Source organism: Phaethon aethereus (assembly GCF_964289735.1).
Source record: "Phaethon aethereus genome assembly, chromosome: 1".
Taxonomy (NCBI): Eukaryota; Metazoa; Chordata; class Aves; order Phaethontiformes; family Phaethontidae; genus Phaethon; species Phaethon aethereus.
This window is the reverse complement of record NC_138575.1, coordinates 120684020-120699015: the sequence shown is the minus strand read 5'-3', so window position 1 is coordinate 120699015 and position 14996 is coordinate 120684020. Positions and strand designations below refer to the sequence as shown.

Below are 14996 nucleotides of genomic sequence, written 5' to 3'. Positions count from 1 at the left end.
TGACAGGGGCTGGCCAATCAAGAGGGCCGCGCCCCCCCCTTCCTCCGGCAAGGGGGAGGCGGTGGGTAGGTAAGAGGTCCCGCCTCGCGCGAAACTGGGCGGGGGGCGCGCAGTGGGGTAGCTGGCGGCGCCCGGCCCGGCCCCGCCCCGTGGAGGCGCCCCTCGTGCCGGCGGGCGGGGCGGTGCTGGCGGCGGCCGGAGAGCGGGGAGCGTCCCCCCCGCCGTAGTCGTCGTCGTGTCTCCCCCCCCGCCCCCGTCTCCAATCCGGCTGGATCCTGTTGCGGTGCCGCTGGCGCTGCTGGGACGGGGGAGGGGGGGAGGTTTCCCTGCGCAGCGAGGCGGGCTCGCAGGCAGCCGCAGCGGCTCACCGTGAGGCACCCAGCGGGCGCAGCAGCCGGGCGGCAGCCGCCGCCGCGCAGCCTCGCCATGCCGAAGAGAAAGGTGACGCGGGCGGGAAGGAGAGGAGCCGCCGCCGCTGGGGAACCGCGCTTCCTCGGGACGGTCCCGCACCACCGTCGCAGGGACGGGCGGGTGTGGGGCTGGGGCTGGTCTGACCGGCGCGGTGGACGGGGCCGAGAGAGAAGTGGCCGCTCCGCGGGCACTGGTGCGGCGGCCGCCAGCGCTCGCCGACTGGAACCGGCGCCTTCCCCTTGCCAGCCAGCCAGCCTGGTAGCCTGTGGCGGCGGCCCCGCTGCTGGGGGCGGCGGCGGTGTCTGGAAGGTTCGGCGGGGGCTCCCTGGGCGCCTCGCCTCTCCGGGACCGGGCATCCGAAAGCGGCGGGGGGGGTGGGGGGGGGAGGGGGCGGGCGAGCGGCGGTGTCACGTGCTCGTGCGTTCTCCTGCCCCGCCGGCGGCCTGTGGCGCGTGCGCCGCCTGACGCGCGCGGTTTGTCTCGGCAGGTGGCGGCGGCGGCGGCGGCGGACGGGGAGGCCCCGGCGGAGGTAGGTGCCCCGGGCAGGGCGGTGGCCAGGCGGGGCCGCCCCAGGCCGCTCCCGGCTTGCCTGCCCGCTCACGCCGTTTCTCTCTCTTTTCCCTGTCTGTAGCCGAAGAGGCGCTCGGCGCGGCTGTCGGCGGTAAGTACTGGAGGGGGGGGTGAGGGGGGGTGTCCCTGCCGGGCTGGGCGGGGCGGGTCTGTCTTCCTCTACCGAAAAGGGGATTACCGAGTCTCTCCCTTATTCTGTCTTCTCAGAAACCTGCTCCGGCCAAAGTAGAGCCGAAACCAAAAAAAGTGGGGTCAAAGGTGAGAGTCACGGGGAAGAGGGGAGGGAGAGGAGGTGGTGGGGTTCGTTGTGCACGTGCCCAGTGGCGTCCCGTTTTGCGCCCTCGATGCTTGGTGTCCGCACATCTTCTCTCATCTTCAGTGTCCCTTATGGGAGCGCTTGTTTACCTGGAATACCCCTTCCAGGTGCTTCTGCCGCTGTCTACAGGTACCTTCCACCACCGTTTGATGGTGAGCGCTGGAAGTGTTGCCTAGAAATGTGGGCACTGATTCACAGGTGCCAGGTGGTAGGTTGGTACTGAGCAGAACTATGTCGAAGCGATGGTGCATAGGATTGTATTTCATTGCTGTAACACAAGGGGATAAAACATATTAACAGTGTAAAGCAGTGTGTTACGATGGGGGAAAAAATACTTGAATTTCAGCTGCCACTGAAAAAGGACTAAGTTTCCATTCATGTAGTCTTAGCTTTCAGGTCTTGGTGCGTATGTCTAAGTAAGTGTGGTTTAGTATGATCTTTTGATTTTTCAGCATAGCTTTTGTAGTGCCAATAACTGAGGTGTAAAATTCGTTGTTTCTTGGGAGAAATAAAAGAGGCTGTGTATCTGTTGGCTTGTTGGGATATGTGTTTTTAAGTGTTCCTTTGTGATTATCAGCTTTTCTTTTTAATGTATGGCTTAAGAGCATTTCAAATACACTAATCTAGAACTCTGCTTGGCAGATTTTCTGACGTTTTAATTTTATTAATCCTACTGAACAGTTACTTACCAGTAATGCACCTCCATTACAATGGTTTCAGTATCAGTGCATTCCCATTCTCGAAGTTATAAGCCTAAGGAATTTGGGGAAGCTTTCCAATTTTACTTCAGTTCTGATTCTCTGTTTTTTCCTGTGTCTTTGTGTGGTGCATCTAATTCCTAATGCTGCTAGTTGATGCCAACTGATACGCATGATACTGACTTGCTGCCTATAACTACTTTACTGCTAGAAAGAAACATTTCCACAGTTCATAGCTGGTAACATACTCATGTAAACCAAGTATATGACAAACAATTGCCATCTCAGACTATTAAGTAGAACGCCTTCCATGAGGCCTCCATGGAATGCTGCTGTAATGTGAATATATGAACAATCTTTTTATGTTTTTTTTAAATTGCTGTTGCCATCGGCAATTCAAGTAAACATATAACTTGTTTTACATTTGATCCTCTTCATTCTAAAACTCATGCTGTCACTAAAATCTTTTGTCATTTGGAAACTTTCTCATTGCTAATCTAAAAATCTCTTTTGTTCTGATGGTGTTTTACTTCTCCAGCTTCAATACTTTCTCATTTTAGCTGTCTCTGGACTTTATTTAAATGGGTGGCAGAAATATTTCACTGTTACATACCAGTCAAATAACAGGTTTTTAATTTTTTTTTTTTTGTTACTATCTTTCTTCCGTATTTTATCCATCAAAATGTGCTTCTTTGCATCAACTTTGTAACTTTTTAAAACTTCAACAGTATTTTTTCTGGTTGTGAGAAGTTTGCTTATTATGGAGTTACTTGGTGGGTTTTTTCTAATAAATACTAATGAAGAAAAATATATTTTGACAATCAAAACACAGAAGTCTACTTGTGAAATTGTCTGTTACCTGAATTTGTAATACTGAGTTTAGCCTTTATAGCTTTTCAGAAGTATTTTTTTTTCCATTGCCATGTTTCAACTGCTTTCTTTGTGCTCTTGAGGAATTAAAAAAAAATATAGGAGCAGAGAGTTTCTAAAGCTTTATGGACATGATGATTTAGTTATCTAACACAAGATGCTTCAGCGCTGATTTTTTCTTCCCTTGCGCCTCTTGTATATGTAATTTAACTTACTATGTGTTTGTATCCAGTGATGTAAAACACTTGCAACTTTTGCTTGGTGGTTGCAATTGGTTGGCAAAACCGTATTTTCATGAAGACAGTATTTTCCATGAGCATTCATGTAAAATAGAAAATGTATTCAGATAGCTATTAAAAAGCCGCATGTGTGAAGTAAGGAAGTTGCATAGGTTTTGTAAGGAGGAATGCTTTGGGTGAAGATAGTATGGAATACTTTTGACCAAATAGTTTCTCATAGTAACCTGAGATGCGCATTTCTACAGTACTTAAAATGTGCAAAACTGAGAACTTTATTTCTTGGAGTGAATTTTTAGGTCAGAGACAAAAAATTAGGACATAATTTGAAGAACATATTTGTGCAATGCACACAATGTTTTTTTTTTAATGAGATAAGATACATTTTAAGGTAGATCAGCATAGTGGTCTTCTGCTGGGAGGTATAAATGCATTACGTTGTCTTGCCACTTACTCACATTGTACCTGCCCAGAAAAAGTGTTGTAGTTTGTCATGTATTGAAAATATTTGTCAGTATTATAAAGTAATATTTGACAGACGGTGTCCAAACCAGTACATTTATGTAATTCTGAATTGACAGAAGTACTTTGTAAGTAGGAGGATCAGCTGGAGGACAGGCAAACTTTGTAGCATTGGGTTGCTCTAAGGAGTGTCTGGGAGGATGTATTACGTGTTTATATGAAAGTAGCTCTTGAACAAATATTTCTTCCCTACCCATTTAACAACAGTCATGTAAGTACAGAGGATGTGACTGGGATACTAACAGAGGAGCACTGAAAATGATACTTCTGGGTGATGTGTTTGTTTAGGTTACTGAAATTCCCACCCATCAATATGAGGGGGGGGGAGAGTGTTCAAGTACTTTGTTTTTACAAAGTGGAAGGACTGCATTGCTGGTTTTTTTACACGCCAGGAGGTTAAATAATCTATTACAAATTTCTCTGTCTAGCCACCAGAGTCCAGTTAACTTCTCAACCCAGTTTGGTTCTCTCATTTTACTTACTATCTGAAACTGCAACTGTTTGTATATAGTTTGGAAAACTTTTTTGGTAGTTGAACTATGTGCTAGCTCATTAGTTGTCAGTAATAGCTCTTGCTGTTTAGCAAGTCCATCTTGGTCTTCTGCTTTTTATTATTTTCGAAGTTTACCTTGCAGGTCATAAGAATTTACTTACTGGAGATTTATTTCATTGTAGGATAAATCTGAGGACAAGAAAGCTCAATCAAAGGGGAAAAAGGGGCCTAAAGGAAAACAGGCAGAAGAGACAAACCAAGAACAGACAAAGGACAACTTGCCTGCAGAAAATGGGGAAGCTAAAAGTGAGGAGGTAAAGTTGCCTGTACTCTTTGGTGCAAAGCAGATGGATAACTTACTGTATGGGTTTATCCAAACATCTGTCAGAAACATGCAGTTCTAACAATAGAATCTATTTCTGCCTAAAGAGAGATGTAGGCTATTGAAATATTAGTGAATAGACCTGAAAAATTCTAGTTGCCCCAAAAAGAGCTGCAATGATGTGATAATAGTCCCTGAAATTAAGGGGAAAAGGTGAGAATTTGACCAAAGTTCCAATACAGGATAATGTCCCGAAGAGAGGGGCTGTTCTCCCTGCGGGTAGGTCTTGGCAAAATAATACAGGCAGGGGTGTACAGAGGTTATACTGCTCTGTGTGTGGGGAGGGTGGGATGTCTGTCTCTGCAGCATTTGGTTTGGGTTTTAGTCTGCCTTTGCTGTTACTGGAAGAGAGGTTCCTTCTTGCTACAAAAGTTTTTTGACGAATGCAGTATGCATTTTCTTGGGACTGGAAACAGTTTTCACTGAAAAGCCAAAGTTGAAATTATTTAACCAAAGTTGAGATAACATATAAAGGAGTCATAGATACAGACAGTGCTGGCAGGAGGGGCAGGTTGGTTACAGGGATGGAAGAGAAAGTACAGGAACTAATAGTTGTTGTTGCTGAAGAAATGAACATGCCACATGAGCCTTGGCTGTGATACTGTGCTAAAATGGCAGTGTTGTGGAAGTGTTTAGAGTCACTGATCATCTAACTTAAAACATCCTCCATGCTGTATTCTTTTTCTGGAAAGTGGACATAATTTAGTTTTAAATTTAGGACAAGATCTGTAGGGAGAAGCAGTGCCTCTTACTAGGGCAGCTGTTAACAACTGGATGAAACGCAAGTTTTCATGTGGCAACAGGCCTAGAATTGGTCTCAGGTTTCCACAATATTGAACACTTTGCTCATTTTAATTAGTTCAGTGGAGTTTGCTGATAAGATAGTCAGATGATTTTTTTCTTTATTTAAGTGTGTGATTCATGCATTCTGTCTGGTTGTTGCACTGAAAAGTAATTTTTTTTAAGATAGAAAAAAAAGCCTATCTGAATTTTATCACACTGATATATCAGTTTGCAGATAGATCTTTGAGTAGAGAAAAAAAGTATTTGGTTTGTAGGTAGATGAGGTAGATGAATGTGTTTTGGTAGGCGAGGAAAGTACAGGATCCTACCTGAGTGTACAAGACAACTTACTGTGTTACTTGTTCATTTGCAAGCTTATGGTGTGATCTTTCTGCAAAAGTTGTGCTGTACCTGGGAATTCTTTAATTGGCTTGACTTTCTGCATAGCTCTGCCTCCCTTTTACTATCATATAATTCAGTCTTTTAGTTAGTGCCTGTAGTATTTCAGCAATACCAGTGAAAGTTAAATTTGGCAATATTTTTCAGCAGGGGTCTGTTTACTATGCAAGTGCCGGGATGATGTAAATTTACAAGGAATGGATGATGACTTCCAGGGCACATCATCATGCTGGTCTTGTGTTGGTCACACAAGCCAGAATTGCAGGTTTCATCAATACCCAAGTCCAGAAGAGGCAGAGGTGTAGTCTGTCCTGTTGGACGTTACTGTTTTCAGTCAGGACCATCATGTCCATGATGCTGCTGTTAATCCGTGTTCTGGTGACTGTCTCTGGAGTGACATTTCCACTTGCTAACACCTGCGAGTGGAAATGTCTTCCATACTCCCTCCTTCGAAAGCTTCCCCCAGGTGGCAGTGAAGACTGAAGGGGTGATAGTGTTCCTGCCCGGGTGCTACTGTGGTGATAAAATAATCTATTCTGCCGGTGGGACTGCAAAGCTTTGGAATGATCAAGTATAGTTGTTATGTTAATACATAACGTTACATTCCTTTTTTTAACATACGTTGCAAATGCAGTGAGTTTTCCCATCTAAATGGAGTTGTAATTTTAAATAATTAAGTAACTTGTTCTGAAGTTGAGGTGCAGTATAGAGAGACTTGAAAACAGTATAGCTCTGCTGCTGCAATTTCCGTTTCACTGAATGTATTTTTACAAAATTATGTTTAATTTAATGCAGTGCTGTTTCGAAGTCTTAGTTACTTTAAAACATGATAAGATTTAAGGATGTTACTAAATTTCAGTGCTGCATTGAAATTTAAATGCATGAAGTGCATCCATAATGTCTTTTTTAAACACTCTATATGCAGGGATTTTAGCTTAGTAGGTTAAAAAGCCTCCTTTTCCTATCATAAAGGTGGCAGTTATTGAAATGGTCTTTGTTTTCTAAAAAAAACATAAAAATCCTTTGCTGTGTGTATTGAGTAGTAGCAATAGCAACATTCTGAGATTCATACTGATGCATCTGAGGAGAGGGAAGCCTTTTCAAGACAGCTTGTTTTTTAGTAGGACATTATCCAAGAGAAATGAGCAAATCATGACACCAATTTATTAAGACTGTAAAGCACGGTATGTAGAAACAAGTTGTCGTGGTTCTGTATGTCATGTTAGCTAAGGCACAAGTTTAAGGCACAAATACTACGCACCAAGAGGCTGAATCAACTCGGAAACTTTCTGCATTGAAGTGTTCTGTTTTCTTGTCTTCTTTTCAGACCCCAGCATCTGATGCAGCAGTAGAGAAAGAAGCTAAGGCTGAGTAACATCTGGTACCAAGTCTTTAATTGGTGGTCCTTATACCTTTCTTCTTGTACAATTCAGAGGAATATTTTTATCAACTATTTTGTAAATGCAAGTTTTTTAGTAGTTCTAGAAAACACATTTTTAAAAAGGAGAGAATCCCAACTCAACCCATTTTTTTACATATTTAGATAAGTGTAAACGCTTTTTTAAAGTGGTAAAATCGCGTACTGGTTGTCTGTTTTCTATGAAACCAGAAATTAATGGCACGGTACCTTTAAAGGAGAGGGCTTTGAAGCCTTGATTAGGCTTCACGTTCCATAGACTGTGAGGGATGTTTTTTCTATCCTATTAAATGAAGCATAACACAGCTCAGACTTTGGAATTCATAACGATATGTTGAGAACGTCTTGACATTTTAGTTATTTATCTTTATCTATGGTTGTACCATCAAGTAGAATTGCTTATCTAAATAAAACTGCTGCCTAGTGTTGGATTTCTTGCTGAGTGATGTATATCTGTGACAAAGTTATTTTTGGTAGTTGCAGCTTTATTTTTTCCAACAACTTTGTAGCTGTGATGCAAAAGATTGGAAACTTTTATTATACCTTTAAATACTAAGTAAAAGTTTGTGCTTGGCAGACATAACTTCTTATGTCAGTATTAAATATACTGGAACTTCACATCCAGTTTTTAAAGGACAGCTTGTCTACAAAGATCAAACGAAAAATATTTGAAACAGTCTTAGGAAAAAAACCCAATTATTGTTTTTAGATTTTAAAAAACTATGTGAATAAAAACAATTGTAAAATTGTTGATAGTGTCTGTGATCACCAAACAAAAGCCAAATAAATCTTGATTGTGAAAGGATGTTTCTCTACCTCCTGCATTGAGTATGACAACTCACAATCTTAAGTGGTGTAGTTCTTGATTCTTAACCATGCGTTTAATATTGTTAAAAATGTAATTTTCAGGAGGTAGGTGGTAATGCAGGGAGTGAGTAGCAAGGAGAAAACTGTAGTTGCAGTCTTAATCTGGACTTCCAGTTTGAAAGCTGATAGCCTAGTGCTGCTTCTGTTACCTTAAAGTTAATAATTAGTAAGCATCAGATGTTTTCATCTGTTTGGCATCAAAGAGTTTGCATATGCACTCTTGCGTAAATAACTGCTTTAAGGAAGATGCACAAAGCAATCCTCTCGAACGTTAACTGATTGGGTGGTGCTGCTATTGTGTTGGAACCATATTGGAATTTCCCCAAATCCTGCCTTAAAATCAAGAAAGCTTCAGATGTCAGGGGAAAAATGAACCTAGGCTGTGAGCTTCCCCAGGTAGCCGACTTTATGGAATGGAGGTTGAGCCGTGTGGAACAGCCTGGCCAGGAGCAGGGAGGAAGGCACAAGAAAACTTCCCTTTTGGTGCTGATGAGCTGTTGGGTGAGCTTACCGTGCTGTGAGCAAGTGTACCTGCTATATAAGGTTGCAGGCTTACAGAGCGTTGTTTCAAATACAACATTTCTGTGCTGAGAGCTAATGTAGGACAAAACTGTCCTGATTCTTCCTTGCTGTATGTGAGAAAATTAAATCGATCTTATTGAAAATTTAACAGCCTTTCATCAGAAGGGGGCATATTAAGTATATATAAATTAACCTTAAAATAAAAAATCAAATCTAGTACAGCATTACTTCAGTTCTGTCACAGAGTGCAGGGTTGTTTTGTTGGGGGCTTTTTCCAGTTTCACATTTTGCTGAGTTGCAGCAGGTAGCAGCATAGTTTTATCTTACCGGTCTATTTGATGCCAGTCAGACAGCTGTCAACTGTGTCTTGGGAGGAGTAAAGACCAAAAAATAACGTTCGTTCTTTGTTTCTGTGTTTTTTTTTTTTTTTCCCCCTTGACTGAGAACTTGTTTGTTCTCTTAAGTAACACCTGCAAGCACAGTATCTGCTTCCTCTACATTTTTCAAATGTCATATAATTACTTCTAAAAAACACTTTAGTTTCACCTCTGTGAAACTCTTTTAGCTTACTGTCTTAATGCTTTCATTTGAGAAGGCTTTTTACCGCTTTACCTCTTCAATATTAAAGCAATGTTTAACTTTTCTGTAGCTCACATACAATGTGTCCTTCAACACTGGACCACAATGTACTTCTGGTCCATTTCGACCACGGCTGTGCTCCTAGCAGAGCGCACCTGGCTTTGGCAGTGGCTTTGGCTTCAAGCTCTTGGATATTCCAAAACTGTAAACTTATGCCACTTCCTCCCACCCCTTTCCAGGTACCTTGTTTGTTGGATTAATTTAGTAGTAGCATGACATAGCTACATGACATTCTTTACTTTCTGTTTTTAGCAAGTCAGTGACTTGCCAGTTCAATAACTAATAAACTTTGCAGGTAAATACCCTGAAATAACCTCTCTTACTTCCTTTTACTGAACGCCTACTTTTCATGTGTTTTGAGTCTTTGATGTTGAGATCTTGTTGGCTTTCAACATCTCTTGTAACTGTTCCTTAATATTTACTCTTGGGCTAAAAAGTTACTTCTTACTTGATTGTGGCAGTGAAAGGACTGGGCAAGGGTAAAGCGGTGACAGCTGTGCTCCCTCAAGATAGAGGAGTTTTCATGCTGGAAGAAGGTAAGGACAGAGGTAGTTGCATCAGGAGCACAAGAGCCCTAGATCTGTTCTGAGCAACATGGCCCACTTGATGTGGTTAAGAATGAAACAGGCTTTCCTCATTACTTAAAGGATGCCTAGTAAATACATAGGTGAATCAGCTACCAATTTTGATTGATTCTGCAAGTAGACAGATACTATTGCCCTTCTCCACACAGCATGAAATGCTAATGCGTGACCATAAAACATGTTTGGCTATAGGGAAAATAAGGAATTGTATATGTTGGCACTAGATGCCTTCTGCTCTGGTTCTTCACAGGCAGAACTGACATTTAAATTAATCTGGCAAGAATTTCCATGTGTGTGCTTCAGAACAAGCATTCTTTTCTGTACGATACCAGATACGTTTGCTCTGTGCAACTAAGGAATGGAGTGACAGCTAATACAGATCTGCATACAGCACTACGGAATTGCATACATTAACAGAGGACCATCCATTTCAAAACACAGCATGAAGAGAACAAAACATGTTTCTTTGAAGTTACTTGGTTGTATTCGTATGTTGCTACTAGTCATGGTTAAGAAGGTGCTGTTTCATACATGTTCATGCTGCACCATTCTAGAATTCATTTTCTAGTGTCAACTAGATCATAGCTCTGAAACATGAACACAGCCAGAATGCTGAAGTGCACCCAAGTTTTGCTAATGAATACCAGTTGGTTTGGCAATGAAATCTAGAACACAGGTGGCCTTAACAAATGATGTGTCTGAAGCTTGTAACAATACAGGAAGCAGAAAATCATGGATCTCTTAAAAAATAATTTTTTTTTAATGGACAGGATGCTTTTTTTTTTTTTTCCTGGCACCTGAACTGTGAGGTAGGAGCGCTAGCCAGGCAGGAGGTGGTGAAAAGCAGGAACGGAGGCAGCAGTCTGCCATCCAGGACGCATTGGGGGATGCTGCCTGCTGCTGGGCCTGCACCTCAGGTGTATAAAAGTTCTTTGTCAAAAGCTGAAAGCACATCCAGGTAGTGAGATTAACAAAATACGTACATGTTTCTACAATGATATGTAAAACTGTTTTGCTTCAAAGGCTCCAAAATGCATACCAAGCTACCACCGGGGGGGGGGGGGGGGGGAATGGAAAAAGAAAGGAACAGCTCACATTTAAAAGACGGCACGAGTACAGCCATTGCTACATTTGCATTAGAATTCATGCTAGGCAGAGGTAAGAAACAGCTGTAGGATGGCAAAAAAAAAAAAAATTCCCCATAAACAAGCTCCCAAAGCCGGGATGGGGCAGTGGTGGCACTGGCATCGGTTTGCAGAGAGGCAGTGCGGGGCTCTGGGGCAAAGATGCTGGCTTCGGAAAGGGGTGAAGCGATGCCTTCCCAGAGAGGGGAAATACCCCTCTGGGAGCCGAGGTTTAAGAGGGCCGAGCACCCTCAGCATTGCACCCGCGGGGCCTCGGTAGCATAGGAGGGGACCCACCGGCCTGAGGAGTTGGGAGATCTGCCTGAAGCGGCAAACGAGACAATCGATCGTGTGTAAAAACACTGCATTTGGTGGCGGGGTGGTTGCGAACACGCTCGTGCTGCTGCCCGAGCCGTTCCTGAGCTCCACCAGCTCGGGGGGAGCACGGCTTGCACCCTGCTCCCCCGCGGCCCGCCGGCGAACACGCCAACCAGCCGGCTTCCAGACGACAGCCACGGCCCCGCAGCACCCAGCGCCCGCCTCGTCCCCCCCGCCCCCACATCGCCCCGGGAACCGGCGCCTCCTGACCGACGGGCCGACGCAATGCCGACCCTCAACGGCAAACGAACGGCCGCACCGCGCGCAACCGAACCGCCCCGTGACACCTCCCCCCTGCCCACTCACAGAGCGGCCCCGCCCACCAGTGCTCCGTCACTAACCGCCTTCCTAGCGCAATCCTTCCGCGCCCGGGCCTCTCCTTTCCCCTACCGGGCGCGTTGTCCTCCCGCCGCCCGCCCCGCCACCCTTCCTGCACATTTCTCGCCGCCACACCCGCACCTTCTTCCCCCTTTCCCACCGCGCGCCGGTCCCCTGGCGCCCGGGACGGGGACTACTTTTTCCCTCCGCCCTCCCCCGGGCGTGCCCGGCGCAGGTGGCAGCGGCGGCGCCGTGGCCGGTCGCGCGGCGGCGATGGCGGCTGCGGCGGCGCTGAGGCTGCGCTAGCGCCGGCGCGGGGGGAGGGGAGCCGGGGCGCGAGCGCGAGCGAGGCGTCCGGCGGGGGGCGGGGGCGGCTCGCTCCCGCGCGCAGAGGAGAGGGAGGGGAGGGGAGAGCAGAGGAGTGGAGGGGGGGGGGGCGGCTGGCTGGCGGTTGGCGGTGGGGGAGGGGCGGCGCGGCGCTGACAGGGCTATGCCGAGCCGGGCCCTGCCTCAGCCCTGATCCCTGCCCGGGCGGCAGCAGCCGCCGCCAGCAGCGATTGTGGCGAGCGAGCGAGCGAGCGGCAGCCGCCGGGCCGGGGCGGCCATGGCCGAGCCCCCAGCCTCCTCCAGCTCCGGCGGCGGCGGCGTGTCCCTGCCGCTCATTGAATCAGGTAAAACCGCCGGGGCGCGGGTGGCCGCGGGCCAGGGCGAGAGCTACTGCCGGTGCCGCCGCCGCTCCCTGCCGCCATCTTCCTGACCGTGATTATGAATTACAGTCACCCCGGGGGCTCCCCCCCCGCCCCAGCCAGCCCCGGACTCATCCCCCGTCTCTCCCCGTGTCTCTTGCAGAGCTCTACTTCCTCATAGCGCGGTTCCTGACCACCGGGCCCTGCCGGAGGGCGGTGAAGGTGAGTGCAGGGCGTCGCACGCTCGCCCTGGCGCGCAGGCTGGGACCCCATGGCCATCCGCTGCCGCAGAGGGGGCTGAAGGGGACCTGTGAACAGCCGGTCCCCCCGTTCACCCTCCCGAGCCCTGTGGCTGCAGCAGCCGCTTGAGAAGCCAGAGGGCTTGCTCGTCCCTAACTCTTATGTTTTTTTTTCCTCTTTTCTCTGCAGGTGCTGGTGCAGGAGCTGGAGCAGCACCAGGTCTGTGTGGTCTCTGATGAAATCATCTTGCTGTAGCCAAAAGTTTCCTTTGCTTTACAAGTCATTCAAGTTCCTTCCACTCTGCTGTCTCAACTTTTTCCTCTTAACACACATTGTTCTGGATATGATCTATCCCTCCTTCCCTTTTAATCACTCAGTTTTCTTTTTTTTTTTTTCCCCTCATCTCCATTTAGTTGCTTCCTAAAAGATTGGATTGGCAAGGAAATGAGCATTATAGAAGTTACGAGGAATTGGTGAGACACTTTTTTTTTTAATAAAAACTTTTAATTGAGATGATAACATTGATGTTAGACCCTTTACCTTTAAAAGTAGGCCCAAAGCTTTACCTTCTAGTTTCATTCTGGCTCTATTAAAACTTTGGAGTTATTTTGGAAAGGGCCTTTAATTTCTTTACATTAGACTAACAAAAACGCAAGTGGTGGTTTAAATTGAGGATATTGTTTACATAGCAGAGGTGGAGCTTGGCGTTGTGCATCGGTACATGCCACTGCCTACATACAGGGAAGAACCAATCTGACGCAAGGTTTCATTTCAGAGTTTCATGAGCAAGTTTGCTAAACGCGTTTTCATTTGACGGTATTTATTTTCTGCTTGGCTTCCTTCATCGGTCCCCTTCAACAGATTAGGAAATGAAATCGCTGTTCAGAAATCAAGGGTTGGCAGTTCTGGTGCTTAGGTGTATGCTCTTTATCTCTGGCTACTTACTGGTCATAGCTTTGTTTCTAAATACAAAAAAAACATGAGTGATCTCTTGACAGTATGTACTTCATGCCTTCTGCGGCTGATGTTGTTTGCTCTAACTTCATTTCAGAATGGAAAGCTGTCTTTCTCTTAGTGTTTTATTTTACTGCTGCTTAAATGGCAGAGTATATTTGGCACTTGAATCTTGTGAAGTGCTGGCCTTGTGTCTGTCCAGTGTGGTTTCCTTCTGCTTTATTGTAGTTCATCTTTGTTTTCTTTAAACAGATACTTATTCTCCCTTTTTCCCCCCTAACATGCAGGCGTTTCAGGTTAACTGACTGATTTTGCCTTTACCTATCAGTTTGTGTATTGTTACAGTTAAATCCTCTTATCCCTCCTATATAACACTTGAAGATCTCAGAATCATATTTGCATAGAGAAGGAATGAAATTTTGTTTAAAATATTTTCTTAATTATTTAAGTGCTCTTTAAAATGATAAACTGGATTCCATTTCTTCTAGTTGTCAGTGTGGTCAGTTGAGCAAATGGGGTTTAAAATTAATGCTTGAAGTCACTAAAAAGCTTGGTCTTGCTAAACAGGAATGCTTTCAAGCTCTGACTTGAATTTAGCAAATATGCAAGTAGTATTAAGTTTAAAAAGGATTGTTCGGGGTTTTTTTGACCCCAGCTCTTCTGGCAAAAAGTATTGGCTTTGGGAGATGCCATGCATGGATCCTTCTGACTTCAGTACAGTATTTTAACTGGCTTTATTATGCATATATAGTTGTCAGATTAATTCTTTCATATGTGCTGCTTCTACCTCTTTTTCTTAAACAATTTAAAAGAAATCTCTACGCAGGGTGGTAGTATTTCAGAATATCCAAATTAATCTTGTGAAGGTTTTGGTTTCTGCTTTTGAGGGGCTTTGGGAGCCTGTTGTCCCACCGGTCTCACTCTGAATTTGCAAAGACCACAGAGAAATGCAATCATGTGGTGCAATTATTTCTTTTCCTCTGTTCATTGTGGAATTGGAGCGAGACTTTAAAATAACTGTTCCTTCCAAAATCTGAGTAAAACTACTTAAAAAGGAAATGAATTGCAACATCTTACATGCATGCTTCTATGAGGGGTTGCGTTTGGAGTATATACTTCCTCATGATGGCATGCAAACAAAATGGTTTATAATGCTTGGCATAAAGTATACTGAGCTTTCTGTCCAGAATGTTGTGGCTGGTACTGCTCTCTACCAATTCAAGAGGCAAAATTTATGAAGAAATGATGAAAAAGTGTGTTTTGCTATCTTTGGACTACCAAATATATTTCTCGTAGTCAACCTTAAGCATCTGATGAGCCGATTTGCTTGGTTATATTTGGCTGTGTGGTAATGTTAACTATTTTACCGATATTACCAGCTCCCTGCTTCTCTCCGGAATACAATCTATACCCCTGCAAGCTTTGTACATTACTTGGATTTGTGGTATTGACACAAGTGTTAGGTTGTGGCTTAAATCGTATGTTCTCAATACTCAGTGTGCATCTGGGCAACTTTTTGTTGAACAGATCTTACATGACGGCATGCGGTATTTTTATTTCCACTGTTCTGATGACGAGATCAGCCTT

At 45.1% G+C, this 14996-nt stretch overlaps 1 protein-coding gene across 1 annotated transcript in view; it reads left to right on the top strand.

Annotated features, from left to right (window-relative positions):
* Nucleotides 1–12133: 12133 nt before the first annotated feature.
* The window catches only part of BRWD1 (bromodomain and WD repeat domain containing 1), a gene marked incomplete at its 5' end in the record, with an annotated part of 58803 nt that continues 55940 nt past the window's right edge, over nt 12134–14996 (top strand). Inside the window, 4 exons of the mRNA XM_082011335.1 lie at nt 12134–12200; nt 12379–12437; nt 12645–12674; nt 12869–12928. Of these exons, the coding sequence (XP_081867461.1) occupies nt 12134–12200; nt 12379–12437; nt 12645–12674; nt 12869–12928 (216 nt within the window). The remainder of the gene's footprint in view (nt 12201–12378; nt 12438–12644; nt 12675–12868; nt 12929–14996) is intronic.